Below are 26,362 nucleotides of genomic sequence, written 5' to 3' on the forward strand. Positions count from 1 at the left end.
ACCCTGGCTTGACATCAGGAATCCTCTTTGGATTCTGTAAACAAACTGGATGCCATGTCTAGACCTCAGCCTGTAACCTGCTGTGTAGTAGGGCCTGGGCCTTGGTATTTGTGTCCTCTGCAGGTGATTCCGACATGCATTGTAGACTGAGACTTTGTGAGTTAGCACTTTAGCTCTTGATGTATTTGTTGGTGGTCTTAAGTCTGCTTTTTTGGATAAATTATTTCCTTTGGTGGTTTTCAGGAGCTGATGGAGTCTTGAAGTCCCAGAATATACCCTTGACAGTTATTGACACTTATGCAGATCTGAGTTTAGTCTTACTGACCTAAGTAACTATTGAGCTACAATCTTTATTAGCAAAAGTGATGCGTTAGTTGCTATGAAAAATATCTTGACAAAAGTAACTGGAGGAAGGGGAAGGGTTGATGACAGTTTGAGGCTATCATGACAGGGAAGTTACGGTGGTGGGAGCTTGAGGCAGCTGCTCATACTCCATCTACATTTAAGAAACAGGGAGTGGTGTTCAGCTCATTTTCTCATTTTTATCCAATCTGGGGCCTCAGCCCACGGTGTGGTGGCACCCACACTCAGGGTAGGTTTGCTCTGTTCTATTAAAACCTTTATAGCAGCACCTTCACAGGGTATGTTTCCATGGTGATTCTCAATCTCAAATTGACAATGAAGATTAACCATTGCAGTTGTCATGTTTGTGTTCTGTAAAGGAGTCAGGGAAGGTGGAAGGGTGTTTGTTCTGCTATCGTTACATACACTGCTAATGTGACTCCTAAGCTCACCACTGCCTCACCTTTATCATGAGGATCATGTGGTAGTCAGATGTTACAAACAGGGACTTAGTGTGGCTAGTAGATGGTGCTACATGCTTAGACATTAGATGTTCATTCTCTCTGAGTTTGACACTTGCTTCTCAGTTTCTTCATGTGTTCTTCATACTGTCCCTTCTGACCTTCTCACTGTGTAGTCCAGACTGACCTCCCATCTTCTTGGCTCAGCTACCAGATACTGGGGTTACGGATGTTTGCCACCACACTGGACTACATTAGCCCCTCTTAGAATTTCACTGAATATGAATTCAGAGCCAGAGCATTAAGTGTTGAGATCAGTTACATCAAAGTGGAATTTCACTGTTAAAAATAAATCTCAAATTTTATTAGTCATTTTTCATTACTACAATTTCATTTTTGTAGCACTCAGATTTTAAAAGTGTGAAATTTTTGTGTAGCAAAGTTCCTTAATGTGCACAGAGCACCAGATTGTCTTCTGGTGACTGTGTCCATGGTGTGTGCGGGACCCTCTGACCTGGCACACTGGTCCTGTCATGAGGCCACACTCAGGGATATTTCCAGTAGGTGATTGTCTAGGGACTCACAGCTTCAAAGGTCTCAGCCATCCTTCAGCTTCCGCTTCTAGGGAGCGCTGGCAACTCATAGTCTTTATTCTAGTGGCTTGTTTTTAAATAGACTTAAGCATTTTTATAAAGAATATACTAAAATTTGAATAACAAATATTTTGCTGTTTTATTTTTCTTACCATTGTTCCCTTCATGGTTTTATACTTTATTGTTATTGTATCATTTTGTCTGTGGTGCTAGGAATGGAGCCCAGGCCCTGACACGTTAGGCAGGCTTTATACCAGTGAGCTAGCCCAACCCTCTTCATGCCCTTTATGTTTTATTGTTACTGGTGGTTATGGATTTCTTTTCATAATTTTTTTATGTAAAGTTGATTCTTTAATTCATCCCACGAGATGGAAAGCAGTCCAAACATGATTTTCTTTTTGAAAGACTTTGGATTAAATGCAGTTCTTACAGGTTATTTTGTTTATAATAAGGTTCAAAAACAGTTCTGTGGCATTTCGGGACTGGGGGACATATCTGCAATTATAGTTGCTTGTCACTCTCCTGGCAGCCTGAATTTGATGAGTGTATGCTAAAATCCAAGACAATCCCTGGTTCACTCCAGCTGTTGGACTGTTGGCCTAACCAGCTTTCTAACTTCAGCCATTGACAGTGTCATGAAGAGAGTAGCATGTGCAGCTTTATTGGTGGAAGCGGCTCATCTGCTTTGTAGAGCAGGATTGGAGCAGTGTTAGCCAACACCCAGGTGGACATAGACGCAGAGAGAACTACTGAGTTGCTGTGGTGACAGTTCCACAGAGCTCCATTGGCTTCCTAAGTCTGTACAATGAAGCACATTCCTGTCTGTCACCAGCGCAGTTCTGCCCTGCATGGGCAGTGTTGACTAGCTTCTCCGGCTTGTTCTCCTATGTGGTTTTGGTTTATGCGGTGTCAGGTGAGAGTCATTTGTCACGCTGTCCTTATTCCCACTTTGCAGTCTGGTAGTGGCCCTAATGAAGAGCTGTCCAAGCCTTTAGCACACGTCCTGGAGCCTGCACAGCATAGCTGAGTGAGAGAATGGCCCAGCTAGCCAACATTGGGGAACTACTCTCCATGCTGGACTCTCCCACACTGGGCGTGCGGGATGACGTGACAACCATCTTTAAGGAGTCCCTCAATTCTGGTAAGTGGAGAATTATCCTCACAAGAACTTGATCTGGAGTGTGTGTTGGGGTCTGGAGGCAAATAAATGATTGTTTTCATCTTCAGAGGATGTGGTTAGAAAGTTGCACTTTTTTTTCCCAAGACCTTGTTTCACTACACATTCCAAACTAGCCTGGAACTTGTGACCCTCTTGCCTTAGTATTCCAAATGCTGGGGCTTCAGGCGGTTCCTCCACACAGTCTTTCAAAGTGCTAGGCTAAAGAGAATGTCCATTGGTAGGTTCATACTGCATGTGTGTTGAACATTTAGTTATGGCAGTGTTGAGGTACACACACACTGCTATGAAGACCATGCAGCAGCTCATGAGCTCATCTTCAGGTTCTGCCATTTTGTCTTTAAAAAAAATGTGTGTGCATTCAAACATGCCTGCTTGAGTTTATGTGTATTGCGTGTTTACTGCATGTGTACAGGTACTCCGAAGGTCAGAAGATGGTGTAAAATTCCCTGGAATTGTGAGCCACCATGTGGGTGCTAGGAACTGAAGCCACGGTTCTTTTAAGAGCAGAAAGCTCTTAACTACTGAGCCATTTCTCCAACCATTTGTTTATTTATGTGCTTGTTTTACTTTGTATGTGTGCATGTGCATGTGCACGCGCATGTGCACGCATTACAGAGGCTAGAGGAAGACATTTGGATGTTCCAGTCTCCTCCTATCACTCTTTGCCTTATTCCCTTGAAACAAGGACTCTCACTGAATCTGGAACTAGGCTGGTGGCCAGCAAGCTTGTTATTTATCTTCCTGTCTCTGCCTCCTGGGGCTGCAGGTATTCATGACCATGCCCAGCTTTTTTATGTGTGTTCTACTTGGCTTTTTATGTGTTCTGGAGATTTGAACTCAGATCTTCATGCTTGTGCCCATGGAGTCATGTAACTATGAAGTATTTTGTGTGCTTTTGTAGGTATTTAGGCCAATGAGCTTGGAATTATCATGTTAGTCTCATGGATTTAAAAAGGCAAAAACAGTGTTTAATGACTTTGGATAGTGTAAAAGGACATTTTCTGGCTTTTATGACAATTACTGAGGGAAAAGGAAGTAAGTCTGATGAATTGTCCTTTTTGTTTAGAACGTGGGCCTATGCTTGTGAACACCTTGGTGGATTACTATTTGGAAACAAATTCTCAGCCGGTATTGCACATCCTGACCACCTTGCAAGAGCCACATGATAAGGTAACTGCTGGGATGGAATTGCAGACCACTTTGTGAGTTCTCAGTTGAGTGAGGGTGTCTGAGCATCCACAGCAGTTTGTCCACAGCTTATCTCAGAAGGCTGAATACATTTAAAATAATTTGTAGGCTCTGAAAATTTTACAAAGTAACTTCAATTTCAGAGACTTTTACAGATCTTGTTCTTTAAAGAAATCTTGTAATTCCAGGATTGTAGTAGATTAATGGCAATTGAAATAAAAACTTTTTAAAAAGCTTTATTTATTATGTAGTGATCTGCCTGCATTTATGCCTGCATGCTACAAGAGGGCACCAGATCTCATTATAGATGGTTGAGCCACCATGTGGTTACTGGGAGTTCAATAACTCAGGAACCTCTGGAAGAGTAGCTAGTGCTCTTTCTCACTGAACCATCTCTCCAGCCCACAAAAGAAAGATCTTTAAACTTGTGCTTTGAGTAGGGGTTTTTGAACATATCAATAAGGGAAAATCTCTAAGTTTTGCATTTGCAGGTACGGTTGCCTGCTTTTTACAATGTCTACTGTGGTCTTCTTTACTCCAGGCAAGATTGCAGCACCACAATGGCTTGATTTACATTTAAGATTAAAACATGGATCTGTGACTGTTACAGTAGTAAGGGTCTTTCACAACCTGCCATGCGTTTACAACCTTGGATTGTGTGTAATACAGTCTTGTCCCTCTTTGCAACTCTGTGTTAAGGGATCCTTTTTCATAAATTGCAGCTGGCTGTTTTCTCAGGCCAAATGAAGAAAACTTCGTTCACTAATGCGGTTTTGAAAATCTTGGATTAGGCTGATTAGTCTTTTGATTGGAACCTTAGTCTTTATTGGCTGGACCATATCTTTACCCCATGGGCTTATTAAATCTTTTGGGGCCTGTATTAGAGAGAAGGCTTGAGAGCTGGGAGTTTATCATTACTGCCTGTAATTGTGTTAACTTCATATACTTACAAGAAAATTTCTCTTGATCGTTTACATTTTCAGCACCTCTTGGATAAAATTAATGAGTATGTAGGCAAAGCCGCCACCCGTTTATCTATCCTCTCACTGCTGGGGCATGTTGTGAGACTACAGCCATCTTGGAAGCATAAGCTCTCTCAAGCACCTCTTCTGCCTTCTTTATTGAAATGTCTCAAGGTAGGTTATTTGCGAGGTTTTGGAGGAAATGCCTCTGTAAATATTGTTTCTGAAAAGTGTCATAGCACAGCTTGCAGGAGTCAGTTCTTCGCTTCTAGTATGTGGGTCTCAGGCATTGAACTCAGGTTTTCAGGCGTGGTGATAGGTGCTTTTACCCACTGAGCCACCTCACCAGTCTTGGATCTCTCCCTTCCTTCCTTTCTTTCTTTCTTTCTTTCTTTCTTTCTTTCTTTCTTTCTTTCTTTCTTTCTTTCTTATTTATATGTTATGTGTATGTGCAAGTCCTTGCATGTGTATATATGTACTAGATGCATGCCTGGTACCATTGGGGGCCAGAAGAGGGAATGGGGTCCTCTAGAAATGGTGTTACAGACTTGTGAGCCACCAATCCAGTTCTGGGAACTGAACTGGGATCCTCTAGAAGAGCAGTCTGTGTTCTTAATCACTGAGCCATTTCTCCAGCTCTCCTGTTTTGTTATGTTTGAGATGGATCTTGCCTTGTAGTCCTGGATGATCTAGATCTCATTATAGAACCAGGCTGGCTTTCAACTCAATGCAGTCCTCACGCCTTAGCCTCCCAACTGTTAGAATTACAGGTGTAGCCACCAGGTTTGGCTTGTAGTGGTGCTTTAAAAAATAAGAGAATTGGTCTGGGGAGTGTGGCTTAGTGGTAGAGCTCTTGCCTAGCATACATAAGGCCCTGGGTTTTGTTCCCAGTACTAGTGAGAAAATGAACTAACTCTCAATATGCACTTGATAGAAAGCTAACATCTTAGCGGGTAGTTGAATGGGTGTGAGTAGCAATGTAAGCTGTCTCTTAACACTTCCATCCAGGTGGTGGATTAGGTACTCTTGAGGCTTCAGGACTTGGGAGTCTCAAGCCAAGTTAAACCCATCTCTCAGATGAGGTGGTAGATGTGGGAAATGGTCCCCCAGTATCACCACAATGGTGACAGGGCTTAGTGCTTCTGCTAAGTCTATTTCAGTGCTGTCCCTCAAATTCTTAGGGGTCAGGAAATGAGCACAAGAGGGGCTTCAGATCTGTGACCTCAGGATTTGGACCCTCATCCCAGTGCTGAGCCTGACGTCGCCCTTCCCTTCTGCAGATGGACACTGATGTTGTGGTCCTCACAACTGGTGTCTTAGTGTTGATCACCATGCTACCGATGATCCCACAGTCAGGGAAGCAGCATCTTCTTGATTTCTTTGACATCTTTGGCCGTCTCTCGTCATGGTGCCTGAAGAAACCAGGTACAGCTATACTCTCCTCCTCATCAGGCTTCACAAGGGAATGCTGTCCTTACTGTTAGCAGCCATGTGCTGTAGGGGAAGGAAGAATGTATGGTATTTACTACATAGAAGGGAAAATGTTTGGGTGTACCTATTGCAGGGCACATAGGAAGTGGGATTGGCAAGACACTGCCCTGATGCTGTTGATCAGAAAGGATTGTCAGAGAAACTGAGGGACAGGATGTACAACTTCCTGAATCTCATTAGTAAAACTGGGTCACAGCTTCTACCTCTGGATGCTGTACAACTGAGCTTACAAAATGCTTGTGTCCTCTGTGCAGTTGTGTACAACCATAGCTTCACAGCTTCAGTTGTGAGGACCTATTGGTTGTCATGGAGGAGGAGACAGACTTCAGTGTCCTCTTTAGGGTATGAGTGTGAAGTGCATGAGATTTTCCCAAATCAGATCATATAGACAGGCAGTGCAGCTCCATCAGAGGGATTCAGAAGCTGTCAGCCTGTGAACTGCTTCTGGTAGTCCTAGCATGAAATATTTATGTTAGAAGATGAAATATGTATGGTGTATGAGGGAGACTGCTGCAGCTTTCTACACAAGGACTATTGAGCACAAGCCTGGTTTGCTACCTTGGCTGTATCTTCTTGGAAGAAAGGGACTGTTGCTCCTAGAGAACTGGAGTTTCTTGATAAGGCCAAATTAATGGAATTGTCCAAGCACTTTAAGCTAAAATCTACATTGTAGTGTTTCCTCTTTAGTTATAATTCTGCGCAGCTAAGATCAATCATCTCTTGGCTTTGAAGGTTTCTTACATGCTCCTTCTGCAAACTCTCACATGTTCAGTATGTACCAAATTCTGTGTGTGGTACTAGGGGAGGGGAATTGCTCCCTTTTCAAGACACACATGCTGAATCAGGCAAGAAATGTCACTACAGATTGTAGGGAGAGTGACACCAAGAGGAGCCTCAGTGTTGGAAGAGTGTTTGGAGTCTTGTGGGATGTCTGGAGAGGAGGAGGAAGGCAGATGATTGGAGTTTATCCAGAGGATTCCCTGGTGGGTTTTTAACAAGGGCATATAGTATATCCAGATTTGCATCTGTTTTACCTTTCTGAAACTCAGTAGCGAGCTTCAGAGAGAAAACATGCTGGCATCCTCAAGTTCACGTCTGTACACCTGGTTTCCTTCCATAGGCCATGTGACAGAAGTCTACCTTGTCCATCTCCATGCCGGCGTTTATGCCCTCTTTCATCGCCTCTATGGAATGTACCCTTGCAACTTCGTCTCCTTCCTGCGCTCTCACTATAGTATGAAGGAAAACGTGGAGACTTTTGAAGAAGTTGTCAAGGTGAGTTAAAAACAGCAGCTGTTGTGAGCCTTAGAGCTTCTTTCTGACAGGTACTTTTCTAGCGTTTATATTATATGGCAGACAGGAAAATTTTGAGGAGAAACCCTTGATACCTCTACTTCAGACCAGGTAGCCACTAAATTGTCTTTCTAATTCTCTAGTCAAGACTTGTTCTGTGCATTTCGTATACATGGGATCGTGTAGTATGTGGTCTTTTGTGAGTGACTTCTCACTGTATTTCAGGGTTCATCTGGGTTGTAACATGTATCAGTACTTCATCCCTTTTTGTTGTCAAATAATGTTCCATCATGTAGATTTGCCACACAACTTCACACCTAAAATTTGTCAACCCAAACTCTTCTAGCCTATGATGGAGCATGTGCGAATTCATCCGGAATTAGTGACTGGATCCAAGGACCATGAACTGGACCCTCGAAGGTACAGAAAGCAAATTAGTGACAGAATTTTTGAGTTTCTTAAGGGATTGAAAGTGTGATCTACGGATACCTGTGGGAATACAGATGTTCCACTTGCCGATGAGCTGGAACTTTGTACATAAAGCATACTCCTCACAGAGCTATGACTGCTTGAGCAGAGGCAGTGGCACCCAAGTGCCTGTCCCCAGAAGCTCTGGAAGGCTTACTTTTTAGTACTTAAGGAGGTTGGGAAGTTAATTGGGTAGCTGAAAACTAGGAGATTACAGGAAGGCCAGGCATATTTGGAGTAATGAGGCAACTTGGGTCCCTTTCCCCATGGGCATCGCCAGGTGCCTGACACCCCATGGATTCTGCAGGAATTCCCAGGTGTGTCCTGAGGAGCTACTGAACCTGCTGAGTTGTATGAAGCCCAGCTCCGTCAGCCTGTCAGGCAGATTTATAATTCCCAGTGAGGGCATGGAAGCCTGTTGGGGGAAACTGAGCCACAGGTGTCAATCTCTGGGATCTTAAAAAGACTGGTTTATACTTGATAACCCTTACAAAGTCATACCTTTTCCAGGCTACTTCTGTCATCCTGCCCCAGTCAGCTTAAAGCAGGGTATAATAACAAATAAACATGTAGCTAATCCCAGACTGAAAAACAGAACATTCCAGTGTTAGTTCTGCCTGAGAAGCTCTTCCTCCTGCTCCCTGTCTACCTCAGAGGCAGCTCTGCCTTGCCTCCATGTTTGCTGTTTTCTCTATAGTTGCTTAAGTGTGGCTTGTTTTGAGAGCTGGTTGCTCTTACAGACTTGCAGAGGATGAGGGCAGGAGCATTGTCAGCCTTGATGGGTCTGGCTTCATCTTCTTTAAGAGTGCTTTCCAGGGAGTCATTGTAAGTTACAAGTGAGGCCTGGGAAGCGTGGGCTTTCCCTGTCTGTGTCTGGCAAAGCTTTTTGTGAGGGCTGTAGTCAGATGTGCTGTCCTGGCTGCTCCAGCATTAGGGGTCTCTGCAAAATCCTTTTGTGGAGTAAAACAAATGCTGATCTAGGAAGGCTGTGATAAGCTTCCTCAGAATGTAGTAAAGACAAGTTTTCTCAGATCAGTTGATGCTTTTCCTTGGCTAAAAGGGCAGTGGGAGCCTTGGAGATGTTCAGTAGCATGCTTGTCTTTTGGCAGGTCTGTTCTGAGCTAGCTGTGGGCTTGCTCTCTTGAGCCATTGCTTGGCCTCTTTCCTGGGCAACATCTCCCATTTCCTGTATTTCGTGACTTCTTTCTTGGTGTGTGTGTATGTGTGTGTGTTGGTGGGTGCACACACATGTGTATGCATGTGAAGGCCAGAGATGGATGTTGGTTGTCTTCCTCAATCAATTTTTTCCTACCTTATTTTTTGAGGCAGAAACATCCTTTGAATCTGGAACTCATCATAGGTACATCCCACTGTGTTTGTGTGTGTGTGTGTGTGTGTGTGTGTGTGTGGGAGATGTGGGTTTTGGGGATTAAACAAGCACTTTTCTGACTGGGTCTTGCTGACAGTCTTGGTGGTACATTTTCATCTCTAGGGCTGGCAGAATATCTCTGTGTTAGTATGATAGTTTGAAATTTCCTTGTGATATACCTTGATGTGAATCTGTTGTCATTGTTTAACATACAAGGTTTTAGGTCTTAGTAGATTTTCTTCACTGTTTCAGCATGGCATTCTCTCCTCTGTTAATCTTCTTACACTCCAGTGGTGACAACAAAACCCATTTTTCCTTTCTGTCCTTAAGTCTACTTCCTGCAGGCTTACTTGTCATTGATGTTCAGCCTTCCCTCTTAGTTTATTTCGACTGTTAGGTTTTTTGCCTAAGTGCTCTCTTTAGTTCATAGAGTCCTTTAGTTGCCTATCTTCGTCTCATAGTGTCTATTTTATTTTCTCTGTATAGTCTGTTTCTTCTAAGCCTTTCCCCTTTTTTTCACTTGTTTTGATTTGTTCTTTTTAAGTCTCTGAGACTTTTTGCAAAGCTTTAGTGATTTTCTTGTTCTTGAGTGAGAAGACAGGAAAACTGCTTTTGAGGTTTTATCTAGAAAATTTTTGTGTGGATCTGTGCTTCTGGGGGAGATACCAACTCTGGGATTGTGTTCTTCTTTAGCTGGTCAGATTTTTAGAAAATTCTTCTGATCTCCAGGCTGGTGAGGATCTGGCTGTTTCTGCAGAAGAGGTAGGTAAGGAGGCTTGGTGGTTTGGGCATTGAGATTGTGTACTTTCTCGTGACTTTTTGGCCTGGGATGAATTCATGCCCCTACCTCTTCTGTTGAAGCTTTGTTCTGACCTGGCTTCACTTTCCTGAAGAGAATCCCCTTGCCAGAGAATAACCAGATTCCCGGTGAGGAGTAGAGCTCTTTTTGGGACCATAGAGTTGGAGGGCTTTCAGATGCTCCATGCTTCTCCAACAGTTCCTACCAGCTGCGTCAGGGTAGCTGTCTCTAGCTTCCAGTTCCAGAAGATCTGAATGCTCTGAGTTCTTGGACCCCTAAGGGTTGTGCAGTATAACCCAACTTACTGGTGGCTTGAAGCTTTGGTTTAGGGCCTTGCTTCTCCAGTTGTACACAGCAGTTAACACCTGTCTGCTGCTCTTCACATCTAGACACTTGTTCTTTCTGTCTTCTTCTCCTCCCTGTGTTTTGTATTTAAAAACAGGTCTTTATTATAGGTGCTGGGACTTCAGGAGATTGTACAATTGGGTCAAAATGTTCAGTCAGCCATATTAGCTTGGGGGCCTTCCTTCCCTGTCAACAGCACATAGCACCTCAGTGCCCAGGGTTGTAGACCATCTGGTCTTGGAAGGAAGCTTTGTCTGCTGTGAGAGAGTCAGAGTGGTAAGGAAAGGAAATCAGGAAGAAACATTGACAGCAAAACCACAGAGCAGGCAATTATCCATGGTTGTATGGGAGCAGGGTGATGGGAGTAAAGGGCGTTCTGACGTAGTAAAGAGCTCTTGAAATTAAAATGAGCCCCTAAATAAGCATTTCAGCAAAGGAACTGGAGTACAGCTAAGACTGGCTCATCTGAACAAAGGACAAAGGCAGGTGACTAAACAGCTTTAGAATGGTAGAGAGAGCCTAATAGCCAATACAAAATGTTTTGAAGGGGGGGGGAATAGGAGGGGAGGAGGTGAAAATTTGTAATAATAATATAAAAAGAAAAAAAAAACCAAAATGTTTTGAAGGACACTTTAGTAGAAGAACCTGTAAAAGAAATTTACTGAAGTCGAAGCTTCTAGATTGAAGGACTTTGTCTAGTGCACAGGTCAGTCAATGTGAAGGATTGCTGCCAAACCTCAACTTTGTGAGATTTCAAAACACTAGAAGAATAAACCTTTCAGAAAGTTGCAAGATAAAAACAACCAGATGCTTAATAAGACCCAGAAGTCAGAATAGTGTTAGCTTCTCAACTCTTTCGAGAGGTGTTTAAGTTAGGGTTCTGTGGTGTGGGGCTCTTTTAGACAGGCCAGAGCTCAGAGTTTATGCCCCTCCCACCCCACGCTACATCCCCAGCTGGCCAAGGGAGAATGCTCTACCAAAATAAGCCCAAGAAGGTTGGAGTTTGATGTAGGTTGGTCAAAGAGGTGTCAGAACAGTGGGCTGAGGACTGACACAGCTCCAGAAGGTTGCTCAGCGGGGAGGGGAGACAAACCCTTGTAGATCCTTCGTTTCATTATATGAGAGAGGCAGTGGGCATCAGTCCAGAGCAACCAGGGTAGCTCAGTTAACATTGGACATATCATAAACGAGGAGAAGGAAACAATGCCAGGCCATACCAAGCGAAAAACTGTGTCAGAACTCTTCAGCCCTGCTATGGTTGATGCTTACATAGCTTAATAATTGTTTAAATATTGGAAAAAAATGAAAATAGTTAACTTAAGGAGGGGGGAAGGATGAATAGCAGTGATTTTGGTCCTTAGAGCAAGTTAATAAATGAGAAGCATTGGCCTTAGAGAGAGAAGCAATTCAGCTAGTAGAACTAGAGTAGCTGTCAAGGAGAACAGTGCGAGGCATCCTTAGCATGGCACTGAGCTGTTGTTTCTTCCCGTAGAGCCCTGTTGGGCCTAGCCCTCTTAGTCTTCCAGCCTCTATCTTCTCTGGCCTTGGGATCGTAGGCTGCAGGAACTATAAGCTACCATATTTTAGTAGCTTAGAAATATCACCAAATGCACAGCACACATGCATTTTATGTGAGTTTGAGAGAAGGGATACAAGTAAACAAGTGAGCAGCTGTTACAATTGTAGTTTGCAATTTCAGAGACATTAAAATATGAGCAGTCTTTTTAAACCTGATGTGGTAGTGTATGCCTTTGCTCCCAACCCTGGGGAGACAGAGGCAGGTAGATATCTGAGTTTGGGGCCTGCATGGTCTACAGAGTGAGTTCCAGGACAGCTGGAGTTACATAGAGAAACTCTGTCTCATAAAAACTAAAACTTAGATTTTTTAAAATGTCTATTTAAGTATCAAGGAAATACTTGTTTTACATGAACTAAAATAAAACATTTAGAGCCAGTGTAATGACTCAGTGGCTAAAGGTGTCTACGGCCAAGCACAAAACCTGAAGCCACATGGTGGAAGAAGAGAACAAGGCCCCGTAAGTTGTCCTTTGACCTCTTCAGGTGCACTCCACTCCACACATAGTAGTGTGTAGTGTGAAATATTTAACTAGATTCTTTCCTAGCATGTGCAGTATTTAGAGTTTAATCCCCAGTACTGCAAAATAAGCAAAACATCTACTGTAATCTTCTTTTATGTTTACTGTAATCCTCTTTTATGTTTATTTGCTTATTGTGTGTGTCTGGGTGTATGCACTTGCTCATGCATGCATGTATGTGTGTGGAGAAGAGGACAGCTTATTGGAATAATTTTCTCCTTTTACCTGTATGTAGGATCCAGGGTTTGAACATGGGCAGTTAGGATTGGCCTCAGATGTCTACCTGCTAAGTCATCTTGCTAGTTATGTTTTTTTTTTGAAAGGAATCTTTTCTTTACTAAAATTAATCCTGTGCATATGTGTCTTGATTCCTCATTTAATCACTTCATGCTGAAGGTGTGGAAAGAGGAGTCGTCATCCCCCAAAATCCTATACACATGTCTATACCCAAGGGACTATGCTTGAAACACTTGCCACTCAGGGAAGCTGCCTTGTGCTCTGGCTATGCACTGCACACCTTCTCCTTTGTATTTAATGCCACATTTTCAATGTGAGAATGAACAGGCATCCATAAGAGTGTGTAGATCATGTGTTGTGAGGTGACCCCACACAATGACTGTAAACATGGACAGAGGACCAAAGTCCTGTCAGAATGACCATGAACTTAGAGCCACAGACACTAAAGCTCTGTGTCCTAAGAGCAAGTTTATGCATGGGCAGTGTGCACAGTTGAACTCTTCTGCTGGTTTGGGGCATTTGTAGAACATTTGGAAGATCTAGAAGAGATTAAAGAAACTAAGAGAGTGAATATTACCTGTAAATCCGGGTGTTTGTGATGCTGGAGATTAAACTCAGGTCTTGCAGGTGTTGGCAAGCGTCTGTGACAGAGCTACAGTCCAGCCTCTAGTTTGTGTGTGTGACAGGGGGTGGGGCGTGTATATATGTGGAGGTCAGAGGGCAACTTTTCAAGGATCAGTTCTTTCTGTTTTGAGGCAGAGTCTCTGTTTCTGTCCTTGCAGTCCACTGGCACTCGAGCTTCTGGCTGATTCTCCTCTGTCTCTTTCTCCCATCTTGCTGTAGGACTGCTGGGATTACAGTTGAGTGCCACCACATCTGGCTTTTTATGTGGGCACCAGGGATCAAACTCAGGTCTGTCAGGCTTTCTTGAGGAGTACATGCTTTTACTTGTTGAGTTATTTCCTAGCCCCTTTAGTTCTTTGAATTTCAATACTTAATACTGTCAGTCTATTTGTGGGCACTTATCAGAACAGCTTTGTGTTTTTTTTCTCTCATTTAAGATATTCTAGGGCTGGAGAGATGGCTCAGAGGTTAAGAGCATTGCTTGCTCTTCCAAAGGTCCTGAGTTCAATTCCCAGCAACCACATGGTGGCTCACAACCATCTGTAATGGGGTCTGGTGCCCTCTTCTGGCCTGAAGGCATACACACAGAATATTGTACGCATAATAAATAAATATTTTGAAAAAAAAAAGATATTCTAAAGTGATGAGATGGCTCATTGGTTCTAAGGTGCCTGTTGCTAAGCCTGACGACCTGTTCACTCTATAGGACTCACGTGGTGGAAGGGAAAAGCTAACTCCACAAGCTGTCTGCAATCTCCACCTGTCTCGCTGTGGCATTCCCCTGCTCCCAAGTAAATAAATAAAATGAAAAAGAAATCTTTTAAAAAGAGATTATATTCTAGTCAGGTATATCTTAGCACTTGGGATTGCCACAAATTCAAGGACAGCCTGGGCTACAGAGTGAGTTTCAGGAGAGCCAGGATCACAGAGTGAGACCCTGATCCAAAAAACATAAAATTTAACCCCCACCAAAAAGATGGTGAAAGTCCTTTAGTATTCAAAAGCATGTTTTTTAAAATCAACTTTAGTAATGTATATGGTTTATATACAGTAAAATTAGTTTTGCTAAGTTTTGACAACAGTTGTGTCCACAGTAAAAGTTTCCATGGCTCCTGGCAGCCACTGATCTATTGAAAGCATGCTAATCACAGGGTTGTGCTGACCACTCTGCCAGAGGACAACTCCTTTTGACTGGCCTTATTCTTGCCAAAGCCGTATTGCAGCTCAGCATTGTCTCCTATGTTTCTATAGGATTGATTGGAGTTGTGTGGGCCTGAGGTTCACACTGCAGAAACTCTTTAACATCTTTACATGCTTTTTAGTTTTAATTGGCTGCACAGTATTTCTGGTTTAGGGATGTGTTAGAAGAACCTGTAGGCTTTGGCTGGAGACCTCAGTTCAGCCCAGCTGCTTAGTGCTTTCAGCTCCTCCCATCCCGATTAGCTCTGTGTCAAAGCAAACCTCCCCGAGAGCTGTCTGTATAATCAATCTAAGAAGGTATTCTTCATCTTTGTTGGTGATGTTTTTCTTTCAAACTGTTTCTATTAATTTCATGAAATCATTTTAACTAGGGAAGGTGGTTTGTTCAATGGATGGCTAGTTTTTATCTAGCGCTGTTCCTACCTGGGTAGCATGGTTGTGCCTCATGCTTTGCTAATCACAGTCCAGTGACCAGCACTGAGTTGGCCTCTTGAGGATGTAACTAATATGGTTAGGTGGATTAGTGCATGCTTTTCTTGACTTGTGTTGCCTTTTCTAGGTGGAAGACATTAGAAACTCATGATGTTGTAATAGAGTGTGCCAAAATCTCTCTGGACCCTACAGAAGCCTCATATGAAGACGGCTATTCTGTGTCTCACCAGCTCTCTGCCTGCCTCCCTCACCGTTCAGCTGATGTCACCACCAGCCCTTATGTAGACACACAGAATAGCTATGGTAAAAAGCAACTTTGGTCCTCTCTGTTTACACCTTCATCTCTGGAAAGCATTGTTTTTATTTCTGATTTCAGTACGCTTCCTAGAGTAAGACTGCTTAGGGACCTCTCCCGGAATATTCTAAATTAGAGTTTACCTCTATTTTGTTTTAATTATTTTCTATTTTTAAAGCTTAAATGTTCTCACTTTCTCATCTAATAACATTGCAGATCCCCAGACTAGTCCTCAGCATAGAACACAATGAGGTACAAGTGCTTACATTTGGTTCCTGTGTCATAAGGGACTCAGCTTCCAGTGGAGCCCCAGACTATACACTGACATGGTCTGGTCTGAGAGTCTGGATTCACAGCAGCTCTTGGCTTTAGCTGCAATGGAGGCTGCACATCAGGCTGTCAGGCATGGCGTGCCTTTTAAATTATCCTCACGTATAACTAAATCAGACCTGCTGAACTTTAACTTCCAAAGGGCATTTAAAGAATCTTTAAAGGCTGGATATGTGGTACACTCCTTTAATCCCAACACTTAGAAGACAGAGGCATTGGTCTCTGAGTTCAAGGCCAGCCTGGTAATGTAGCCAGTTCTAGGGGAGTCAGGGCTATACAGTGAAACCCTTTTTAAAAACAAACAAACAACCCACAAGAATCTTTAAATGTTAGTTTTTTCCCAAGTATGCTCAAGCCTCTAGTGATTTTGTTTGTTTGTTTTTTAAGGCAGGGTTTCTGGCTGTAATCCTGACTATCCTGGAACTCACTCTATAGATCAGGCTGGCCTCAAACTCACAGAGATCCTCCTGCGTCTATCTCCTAAATGCTGGGATTAAAAGTGTGTGCCACCAACTGCCCGGCTGCCCCTAGTGATTTTAAATAGAGAATTGAGTGTTATCAGATGATCTAGAAGATTGAGGCTGTTTATCAGAGTGACTCGGCACCCTATACTCACCCCTGCCTCCTTCCCTTTCATTTCAGGGGGCGCTACTTCCACCCCTTCCTCCACTTCTCGACTGATGTTGTTCAGTCCAGCTGGGCAGCTACCTCAGAGTCTGAGTTCCCCATCGACACGGCTGTTACCTGAGCCGCTGCAAGTATGGTGCCACTCAGTGTGCCTTCCCCTGCTCTCCTCCTAGTGAAGCTGGGCCATTGGTCAGGATTTAGTATGTTGTGGGGCAGTTGCACACTGTGAGTTTCAGGAGGGCCCTTTAAGGGCCCATAATAGGAGCAGTGAAAGCCATTGTTACCACGTGGGCAACTTGGAGTCCAGACACTTGAAATGCAACATGCAGTTTGTAGTTGTAAACTAAACATGGCCTCGAAATCTTGTGTAGGACACAGTGCTCCCTTGGTGATGCTGATGTTCCTTATTGATTTCTAGGCTATTCTCTGGAGCCCATCTATGGTTTGTGGTATGACCACTCCTCCTACGTCTCCTGGAAATGTCCCACCTGACTTGTCACACCCCTACAGTAAAGCCTTTGGGACCACGGGTATGTTGGTCTTAATTAGACTTGATTGATTGGTTTGGGCCTGTGTTTTGTGACAGAGGATCTCATAGTGACTTTGGGTGCCATTTGGCCATAATAAACTTGTTTTTTGAAACTTAATATAAGTTTCTGGACTTTTCAGAATGAGTAAAGAGATAGACAGACACTGAGGCTGATCTGGATTCCAAGAAATTAATTGGAAAGCTATATTCGTAGTGGTAGCAGTGTTGAGAAAATGATAGCTTGTCTGATATTTGGCTCAGCCTTTCTATGTATCGTCCTTGTCTCTGAGCAGGTGGAAAAGGAACTCCTTTGGGAACCCCGGCAACCTCTCCTCCTCCAGCCCTGCCCTGTCCCCCAGATGACTGTGTACATGGGCCAGCCTCCCAGGCCACAGCCGCACCCCCCAGGAAGGTGAGTGGCAGGCCAGAGATACCAGTGCATATCTTGTCTTGTAAATCCTAATTATGCCAAGTACCATCCTGACTTGGAATGGATGGGTTGGAACTAAATCATAATAACTGGAAATAGGTGTCATCGCTTCTCAAGGTATGACCTGCCAATCCTAGGACCCCGAAAGCCTTTCGTACTCAGTGGGTTAGACCAACTTTCAAATCAACATTGACTGCTGTGTGCCCTCCCTGTGTCATTGGCAGTACAAACAGTAATAAGATACTGACCCCTTAGCACAGACCAAGTTAGAGACCAGACTCTTAAGGTATTGCATTCCCACCCCCCCCATACTCTTTCAGCGTAGAAATAGGAAAAGGGAGGGAAAAGCATGTTCTACACGAAGAAGCAGAAATGATGAGTTTTCATTAAATCTGGGCCTTGAAATTATGTTTATACCCTTAGGAAATGTAGCTGGGTATTGTGGCACACATTTGATTCACGCTCCAGAGGCTGAGGCAAGAGAATTGTGAATTCAAGGCCAGTATAGATGTAGTGAGACCCTGTCTCAAAAGAGCAAGTAAAATAAGAAATGTACTCAGAGAGTGTTTTATTGCATGCTGCAAGATGAGGAGAGTCCTACCTCGTAGCTGTTTGAGTTGGAGCTGAACTAGCTGCTTTTTTTTCTATGGAGCACAATTTATCTGAAAGACAAGTGACTGAGAGATGATTTATTCAGGCCTGAATATTTAGCAGGAAATTTCTTTTTAATTGATTTTTTTTCAGATTCAGTATAGGCTAATGGATTTCATTATGACATTTTCATACTTATGTATACTCTGCTCATATTTTCTTCTTCTCCTACCTGTGACAGTTTCTTAAATGATGAACCAAGTCTGTCACTTCAAGGTAAACAGCTGACAATAATTTATAGCCAATAATAAAATCCAACTATTTGCAAGTGAAAATAGGCCATTAAAAAGCTCATAAGCGTAGGGCCTGGCATGGTGATGCAAGCCTTTAGCTGCAGCATTTGGGAGGCATAAGCAGTTGGATCTCTGTGAGTTTGAGGCCAGCCTGGTCTATGTAGCAGGCTCTAGATCTTCCATTGCTACATAGATCCTATCTCCAATAAACAACCTGGCCAGGCATAGTGGCACACACCTTTAATCCCAGTGCTCAGGAGGCAGAGGCAGGTCAGTCTCTGAGTTTGATGTCAGCCTGATTTACATAGTGAGTTCCAGGATAGCCAAGGCTACACAGAGAAACACTGTCTTCAAAAACAGTGGACTGGCTCTTTCCTCTTGCGGCCAGCACTGGATCGCAGCCGCCAAAATGAAGTTCAATCCCTTTGTGACTTCTGACCAGAGCAAGAACTGCAAACGGCATTTCAATGCACCTTCTCACATTCGGAGGAAGATCATGTCTTCCCCCCTTTCCAAAGAGCTGAGACAGAAGTACAGTGTTCGCTCGATGCCCATTCGAAAGGATGACGAAGTTCAGGTTGTCCGGGACACTACAAAGGCCAGCAGATTGGCAAAGTGGTCCAAGTGTACAGGAAGAAATACGTCATCTACATTGAACTGGTGCAGCGAGAAAAGGCTAATGGCACAACTGTCCACGTGGGCATCCACCCCAGCAAGGTGGTGATCACCAGGCTAAAGCTGGACAAAGACCGAAAGAAGATCCTGGAAAGGAAAGCCAAGTCTCGACAAGTAGGAAAGGAGAAGGGCAAATACAAGGAAGAAACGATTGAGAAGATGCAAGAGTTTTCATTAAAGACTGCTTGAGTTAAAAAAAAAAAAAAGTGGACTGACCTTTAAACCCATTAATTACTGTGTGCCACAGAACATGCCCAGCATTTTCACTGTTTGCTTCCACTTTCAGGAAGAAAGAGCAGATTCCTCAAGGCCTCACCTGCAGAGACAGCAGTATCCTCTACATGACCGAGGACTAGGTAAACTCCCTGGGTAATGATGGACCTGGCTTGTCTCTTTGCATTGAACTCCATAGTTTCAAAGCTAAGCTAGATGGGAGAAGGATGTTCTGGAGGAATAGTGCTGATGCCGATGTAGAGGCACACAACAATACCAGTATTAGAAAGCTGTTAAGCTATTACCGGAAATGTGTCTGCTTTGAGCAGATCAAACTAGGTGATTTTATCTATCATGAGAGACATTATGGCCTGAGAAGTGTATTTTTTGTGGGGTTGGGTTTGGAACTTTTGTAAATGCTGCGTAAGTTCTCTTTCATAATGGTCCCAACTTTGTTGCTTCATCTGGAAAAACCATTGTAAATGTGTGTGCAGTGTTTCAGCTTTGTGTTTTGCAGGGGTTAGCCAGTGTGACCTGCATTGTCTCTATCTTTCTGCAGAGGATTTGCCTTCAAGCAAAGGTTCCGTTACTCTGGGGAATCTATCAGATTTCCTAGGTGACCTGGCTTCTGAGGAAGACAGTATTGAGAAAGATAAGGAAGAAGGTAATATGTGTGGGTTGCTACAAGGTGGTGAAAGTATCTTGTTTCTGTCTCAGAACTAGGCTCTAGAGTCATAACTCACGAGCTTGCTAGACTTTCTGTGTTGAGGTGAAAAGTAGTGTTCCAGCATGTACAGGGAAAGTATTGTCTGCTTTAATTCCCCCTGTAGTACACAAACCCAAGCCCATTTGCCTGGTTGAGTGTTTACAGGGTTTCCTTGTTTCCCTACCCTCATTTCAGCTGCGATATCTAAAGAACTTTCTGAGATCACCACTGCAGAGACGGATCCTGTAGTTCCTCGAGGGGGCTTTGACTCTCCCTTCTACCGAGACAGTCTCTCTGGTTCTCAGCGGAAGACTCATTCGACAGCCTCTGGGACTCAGGGCTCCAGCGTCAACCCTGAGACTTTGCACTCCTCTCTGGACAAACATGGGCCTGACACACCAAAGCAAGCCTTTACTCCTATAGACCCACCCTCTGGCAGTGCTGATGCCAGTCCCGCTGGGGACAGAGATCGCCAGACTTCTCTGGAAACCAGTATCCTCACTCCCAGCCCTTGCAAAATTCCACCTCAGAGAGGAGTGAGCTTTGGAAGTGGTCAGCCTCCCCCATATGATCATCTCTTTGAGGTGGCCTTGCCAAAGACTGCCTGTCACTTTGTCAGCAAGAAGACTGAGGAGCTGCTGAAGAAAGTGAAAGGAAACCCTGAGGAAGACTGTGCGCCCTCTACCTCCCCAATGGAAGTACTGGACAGACTGATAGAGCAGGGAGCAGATGCGCACAGCAAGGAGCTGAGCAAGTAAGCCTGGGCCCTGTTGTTGTTTCTAGACAGCACAGGGCCACGAGGGCAGAGCAGGATGATCCCTTTCCACTTGTACCTGAGGCAGCTGGTTCTCTTGTGTTGTCTTGGATATCCTTTTATTTTGTTGCTTTCCCAGGTCTAGAGCATGGGTACTTGTGCCTGTGAGAGAGACAATGGCCGCTTGTAAATAAGTCAGAACAGGTCATTCTGTGCCTCTGTTCTGTGAGGGTGCTCCAGTGGGTGTTTGCACATCTGTTCTCCGAAAAGCAGGCATTAAAAATGAGGTTATAATAGCTCAGAGAAAGTAACACTGATTTCAGTATATCCTCCAGTTTCGGTTTCTGTGTTCTCTTATGCTGTGCTGAAAGATGACATTATCAGCGTTCTCTACAGGTCCACAGAGCACATGGACTGCTTAAGAGCTGAGGCAGCTTTCAGTCTTTTTTTCCTTATCCTCTCAGGGAATTTCAAGGGAAGAGAAAGAATTACCTGGCTAAGGTGGGGCTGATCTTTTTGCTGCTGGTTCTTGGGAAATGTTAGCTTAATCTTTTGTTTGTTTGTTTTGAGACAGAATCTTACAGTGTAGCCCAGGCTAGTCTGGAATTCATGATCTTCTTACTATGGTCTCCCAAGAGCTGAGACGACAAGATAGTGCCACCACACCTGGCTATTTTTCACCTTTTTGTTTATATAATACCCTAAGGTGGAATTTGATAAGAATTGTAATATTTAAAACTCCACTTATAAAATGAAACTTGATGTATTGGAATCAGGTAGATGACTTGCATTTATCTTAACAGGGTGATAGTAGCTTGTCCAAGGAGAGTAACTCTGTGTGTGAAGGGAGTAGGGCTCAATGTTTTCTGGAAAAGGGTGGTTGGACAACAGATCCTATGGCACAGCCACTAAGCCAAGGAGTTCAGTGCTAAGGCTGAGACTTAGTTATATGTAGTGGGCTGCCTGCCCCTTCCCAGCCACCAAGACTCCCTTCCAGCTTAGCCATAGACTTGGGAGTATGGAAGTTCTATTTATTTATTTGTTTGTTTGTTTGTTTGTTCGTTCGTTCGTTCGGTCGTATTTATTTATTTATTTATTTATTTATTTATTTATTTGTTTATTTATTTATTGTGTATACAATATTCTGTCTGTGTGTATGACTGCAGGCCAGAAGAGGGCACCAGACCTCATTACAGATGGTTGTGAGCCACCATGTGGTTGCTGGGAATTGAACTCAGGACCTTTGGAAGAGCAGGCAATGCTCTTAACCTCTGAGCCATCTCTCCAGCCCTGGAAGTTCTCTTAAGTAACTGTAGATTCTGACCTTGCTACAGCTAAAAGTCCATATTTTTTTGGCCGAGGATGTACCCCAGTTGGTAGAGTGCTTGCCTAGCATTCATAAAGCCCTTCATTTGATCACCAGCACCATATAATAAAATGGCCCATACCTACAGTTCCTGCACTTGGGAGATGGAAGCAGGAGGTTCAGAAGTTCAACATCATCTTGGCTATACAGCAAGTTCAAAGCCAGCCTGGGTTGCATGAGACTTTCTCAGAACACCATCACCAACAACAGAAAGTCCAGATTTGTGTTTTCTAGGTCAGACCAGTAACTTATTATAAAATCTTTTCCTAGGTTGTCCTTACCCAGCAAATCTGTTGACTGGACCCACTTTGGAGGTAAAGTTGTTGCTTCAGCACACATCCAGCCCTACTCATCCCTTTTCTGTACTTGAAGGGTGCTCTCAGGAAGGGGCTTCCTTTGGCTCCTGTTCCAGTTGGCGAGAGGATCTCAAGTATTGCAGACTCAATGTTTCATATTTTTAAGGAGTGGCAAGTACTATGAACTTGGGAGTTCAATGAAAAAGTAAGCACCAGGTTTCGCTAGTAAAGATCTGCATGGTGGGAATGTGCTGGGAAGTCTCCCTGGGAAGCATAGAAGTGAGGGAGCAGTGGCAGAGAGAAATACCTCCATGATCAGGTTTCCTGCCTCAGGAGCCCTCCTTGGTGTCACCTTTAGATTCTTTAAAGGGAAGGCAAGTAGAAGATTCTTCCATCTCTTAAGAATGGTGGTACTGGGAACTCACACGCTGATTGGTTAGGTCAGAATTGTGTGCACACATGTGTGGAGACGATCTCTCACTGGCCTAGAGCTTGCTACTGTACCAAGGAAGGCTGGCTAGTGAGCCCCAAGGGTCTGCCTGTCTTTGCTTCCCCAGTGCTGGGATTACAGGCACAAACTTCCATGCCTAACTCTTTCTTCATGGGTTTTGGATATCAAACCAGTCCTCCATGCTTGCACGGCAAGCATTTCATGAATGGGCTGTCTTCTAAGACCCCAAGGATTATGTTTCTTAAGTAAGGCGCATGGGAGGCCCTTAATGGAACTGTGTGTAAAAGGCCTTTCTGCCACCTTCCCTCTGCTTTAAAATCAGGCTCTCCTCCCTCAGATGAGATCCGCACCCTCCGAGATCAGTTGCTTTTACTGCACAACCAGCTGCTGTATGAGCGGTTCAAGCGGCAGCAGCACGCCCTCAGGAACAGAAGGCTCCTGCGCAAGGTGATCAGGGCAGCCGCTCTGGAGGAGCACAATGCGGCCATGGTGAGCAGCAGGCAGGGGTATCCATTCACGTGATGGCTTATGGAGAGCAGCTGCCAAATAGGAAAGTAGCCTTTGTCAGTCCCAGCTCCGCTCTAATGGCTCCAGGACAAGCCACTTAGCCTGTGAGGTACAGGTATACCCAGCTGGACCTCAGAACTCCTTAAGCTCTCAGGAACCATGAGAACCATGAATGTGACGGGCCCATGTAGTTTTATTTTTCCTGCTGGTAAGCTATTTCATGGTACAGAACTGAAGGGGTTTGATGTCATGGGAATACAGCCAACCAGATCTGGACTTTGAATGGTAGATTTTACCTTTTGGGTTTTTTTGTTTGTCTGTTTTGGGTTTGGTGGAGGGTTGTTTATCTGTTTGAGATAGGGTCCCTCCGTACATCCCTGGAACTGGAACTCACTGTGTAGAGCAGGCTAGCCTCAGACTCACAGAGATCCACCTGCCTCTGCCTCCTGAGTGCTGGGATTAAAGGCGTGCACCACCTCACCTGGTTTATCTTAAGGCTTTTGATGCCTCTTTACCCATTCTGTAGACAACAAATGATAGTGACAGTCTGCGTTGTACCCTGTGGTGTTAAATTGTACCAATGAGCATTTGCCTTGTGCCTGGTACACTGGGTGATGGTGAGGACTAAAGCACTATATATCCAAGGTCTTCCTCATTTGGCAGCTAGGACTTCAGCAGTTATAAGAAGCATGGTGTTTCTTAAGGAAAGGTCCATGTGCTCACGTGGAGTTTGAAAAACAATGACAGTAGAAAGGTACCAGGCTGGTAAATATATGATGAAAATTCCAGGGCAGTGTGTGTGGTCAGTGTTGGTGATGTGTTAAGCTTGAGTGTCACTGCCTGTGTTGGGTGGCCCCTAAAATGATGCTGTCCCTTCCTTTGCTAGAAAGATCAGTTGAAGTTACAAGAGGAAGACATCAAGATGTGGAAGGTGAGTCTTCAGAAAGAGCAAACTCGATACAGTCAGCTCCAGGAACAGCATGACACCATGGTGACCCAACTGCACAGCCAGATCAGACAGCTGCAGCATGACCGGGAAGAATTCTACAACCAGAGCCAGGAGTTACAGGTATCAGCTGCTGTACAGACGGATGACAGTAGACGGCGTGGCATCAGCTGTGTCCTGTCACCTTACCTTACTCATCTTGCTGAGACGAATACTTTGCTTTCTGAAATGATGAGCTTATTTCATGTTCTTACTGAGGACAGAAGTTCCCGGCTTTCTTGGTTCATGGTTTCCTTAGTTCTCTGGAGCCAAAAGAAACAATTTAATGTTCCTCTAAGCCAATGTTTTGCGACCTGTGGGTTGTGACCATTGGAAAGCTCTTTATTTCCAATGGTCTTAGGAGCTGAGGCACCACTCAGTAGCAAAATTAGAGTTATGAAGTAACAATGAAAATAAATTTATGGCTGGGGCTTCCTAAGACCATCAGAAATGTTTTCTGATGGTCATGACCCACAGTTTGAGAACTGTTGCTCTAAGCAGATGAACACTCAGTGAGACTGATTCCTCCTGACATAGTTGCTGAGTGGAAACAGCACACCTACATTTAAAATATTTTAAACTTTACTTTAAAATAGGTATGATTGTGGTGGTGAAGAGACAGAAATCTTTAATTAATAAATAAATAAATTAAATAGGTATGATTGCCAAGGTCATGTGACCCTGTTGGCCCCACACAGTGTTCTGGCCAGGAATCAATAGACAGTGACACTCTCATTTCCATTCTGTTTTCTCATTTGCTTTTTTTAATCACAAAAGCCACCAAAAGCCCAACTTTGCCAGGACACATCCACAGGCATGTGGCTGTCTCTACCAACTAATTGGTAGTTCCCATGATATCCCACAGAGGTCACTGTGGTCCCCTTAAAAAGTGAAAAGTCTGGGCCACATTTCTTTGTGGCTGCCTGGCCTGGGACATGTAGTTTGGGAACTGTAAGGATCAAGTCTTTGGGAATTTTCCCCCTTTCTTTCTTACCTTTATGGAATCTCTCCTTTAAAATGAAACTGATGGACAAGAGAGCAGTCGAGGAACAGAGCATACCCACCTCTGCCTGTGCCCATAGGTGTTCTTGTAACCTCACAACCAACTCTCTTTGGTAGACAAAACTGGAGGACTGCAGGAACATGATTGCAGAGCTGCGGGCGGAGTTGAAGAAGGCCAACTACAAGGTGTGCCACACTGAGCTGCTGCTCAGCCAGGTTTCTCAGAAGGTAAGACGAGACACTGCCTGCTGACTCTTGGTTCAAGCCAGGCAGATATACTACTTGTATGTATGTGTTGGTGCTCCAGCAGGGAAAAGTTCTACCTAGGAAACATTTGGCAAAGTCTGAAGACATTGGTGCTCCTGGCAGTGAGTGGGTAGGGGGCATGGGTACTGCCAAATGCAGCATTACCTCCAGAGCAGACAGCCCTCACAATAAATGTGCCTAATGTGCTGGGGCCAGGCACATCCCACAGAGCCCTTTTTTAATACCTTGTTTATGAAACATAAACAGTTTGTTAAGGCTTTTGAGCTGTGACTCCCCATAGGGATTCAATGACATCTCTGTGTCATGTATTCAAAAACGGGTGAGCTCACTGGGGCTGTGTCCCATAGCTGTTGTCTGCGCCAGTGTTCTTGGACTAGCTACAATGAAATACATCCATGTTGCTTCTGTACAGAGCACAACCAAAGTATATTTCTGCTGCCCTTAGGTGCTTTCTCCTCCACTAGCCCCGGACTCAGGTTTGTTCTACCCTGCATTACCCTGTGCTCCTTGAGAGTCACTGTCACTGTCTGTTGACTAGTTTTGCCGTGCTGAACTTGCACTTTCTCACTTCCATCTGGACAGCTCTCCAATAGTGAGTCGGTGCAGCAGCAGATGGAGTTCTTGAATAGACAGCTTCTGGTACTCGGGGAGGTCAATGAGCTGTACTTGGAGCAGCTGCAAAGCAAGCATCCTGACACCACCAAGGTATGTAGCCAGGGCACTGAGAGGCAGAAAACTGTGCCGCCTGGCCCCATATTCTGCAGAGCAGCCAGGCCCAACCACCCAGCACTGGCCAGTCATTGGAGGGCATGGAGCAGGCATGTACTCTAGTGGGACTGCTTTGCAGGGGTACTTTTCCCACTACTGTGACAAACCTCCTGAAAAAGCAGCCAAAGCAAGGAAGGTTTACTGGCTCACAGTTTTAAGGATCTAGTCCATCTTGGCCAGGAAGGCATGGTGGCAGC

General features: G+C 44.2%; 1 protein-coding gene and 1 pseudogene across 6 annotated transcripts in view; both read left to right on the forward strand.

Moving 5' to 3' along the window:
• Positions 1-26,362, forward strand: part of Tsc1 (TSC complex subunit 1) — a 44,464-nt gene that overhangs the window by 9,698 nt on the left and 8,404 nt on the right. For 3 of the 6 annotated variants that reach the window (XM_050154998.1, XM_050154996.1, XM_050154997.1), the window contains exons 3-20: positions 2,352-2,537; positions 3,643-3,746; positions 4,748-4,900; positions 6,007-6,151; positions 7,338-7,492; positions 7,857-7,930; positions 15,208-15,383; positions 16,348-16,463; positions 16,751-16,862; positions 17,155-17,273; positions 19,137-19,206; positions 19,623-19,727; positions 19,965-20,523; positions 22,160-22,203; positions 22,959-23,125; positions 24,030-24,212; positions 25,248-25,358; positions 25,980-26,102. In XM_050154998.1, coding sequence (XP_050010955.1) covers positions 2,432-2,537; positions 3,643-3,746; positions 4,748-4,900; positions 6,007-6,151; positions 7,338-7,492; positions 7,857-7,930; positions 15,208-15,383; positions 16,348-16,463; positions 16,751-16,862; positions 17,155-17,273; positions 19,137-19,206; positions 19,623-19,727; positions 19,965-20,523; positions 22,160-22,203; positions 22,959-23,125; positions 24,030-24,212; positions 25,248-25,358; positions 25,980-26,102 — 2,622 coding nt within the window. In that variant the 5' untranslated portion in view covers positions 2,352-2,431. Of the gene's footprint in view, positions 1-2,351; positions 2,538-3,642; positions 3,747-4,747; positions 4,901-5,907; positions 6,152-7,337; positions 7,493-7,856; positions 7,931-15,207; positions 15,384-16,347; positions 16,464-16,750; positions 16,863-17,154; positions 17,274-19,136; positions 19,207-19,622; positions 19,728-19,964; positions 20,524-22,159; positions 22,204-22,958; positions 23,126-24,029; positions 24,213-25,247; positions 25,359-25,979; positions 26,103-26,362 lie in introns of those variants that run through there. The other 3 variants (XM_050154999.1, XM_050155000.1, XM_050155001.1) reach the window with 3 other exon arrangements.
• LOC126509305 (60S ribosomal protein L26-like) lies at positions 17,282-19,039 on the forward strand (annotated as a pseudogene).

Source organism: Alexandromys fortis, unplaced genomic scaffold (genome assembly GCF_014885135.2).
Source record: "Alexandromys fortis isolate MF-2015 unplaced genomic scaffold, M_Fortis_MF-2015_v1.1 scaffold_72, whole genome shotgun sequence".
Classification (NCBI taxonomy): domain Eukaryota; kingdom Metazoa; phylum Chordata; class Mammalia; order Rodentia; family Cricetidae; genus Alexandromys; species Alexandromys fortis.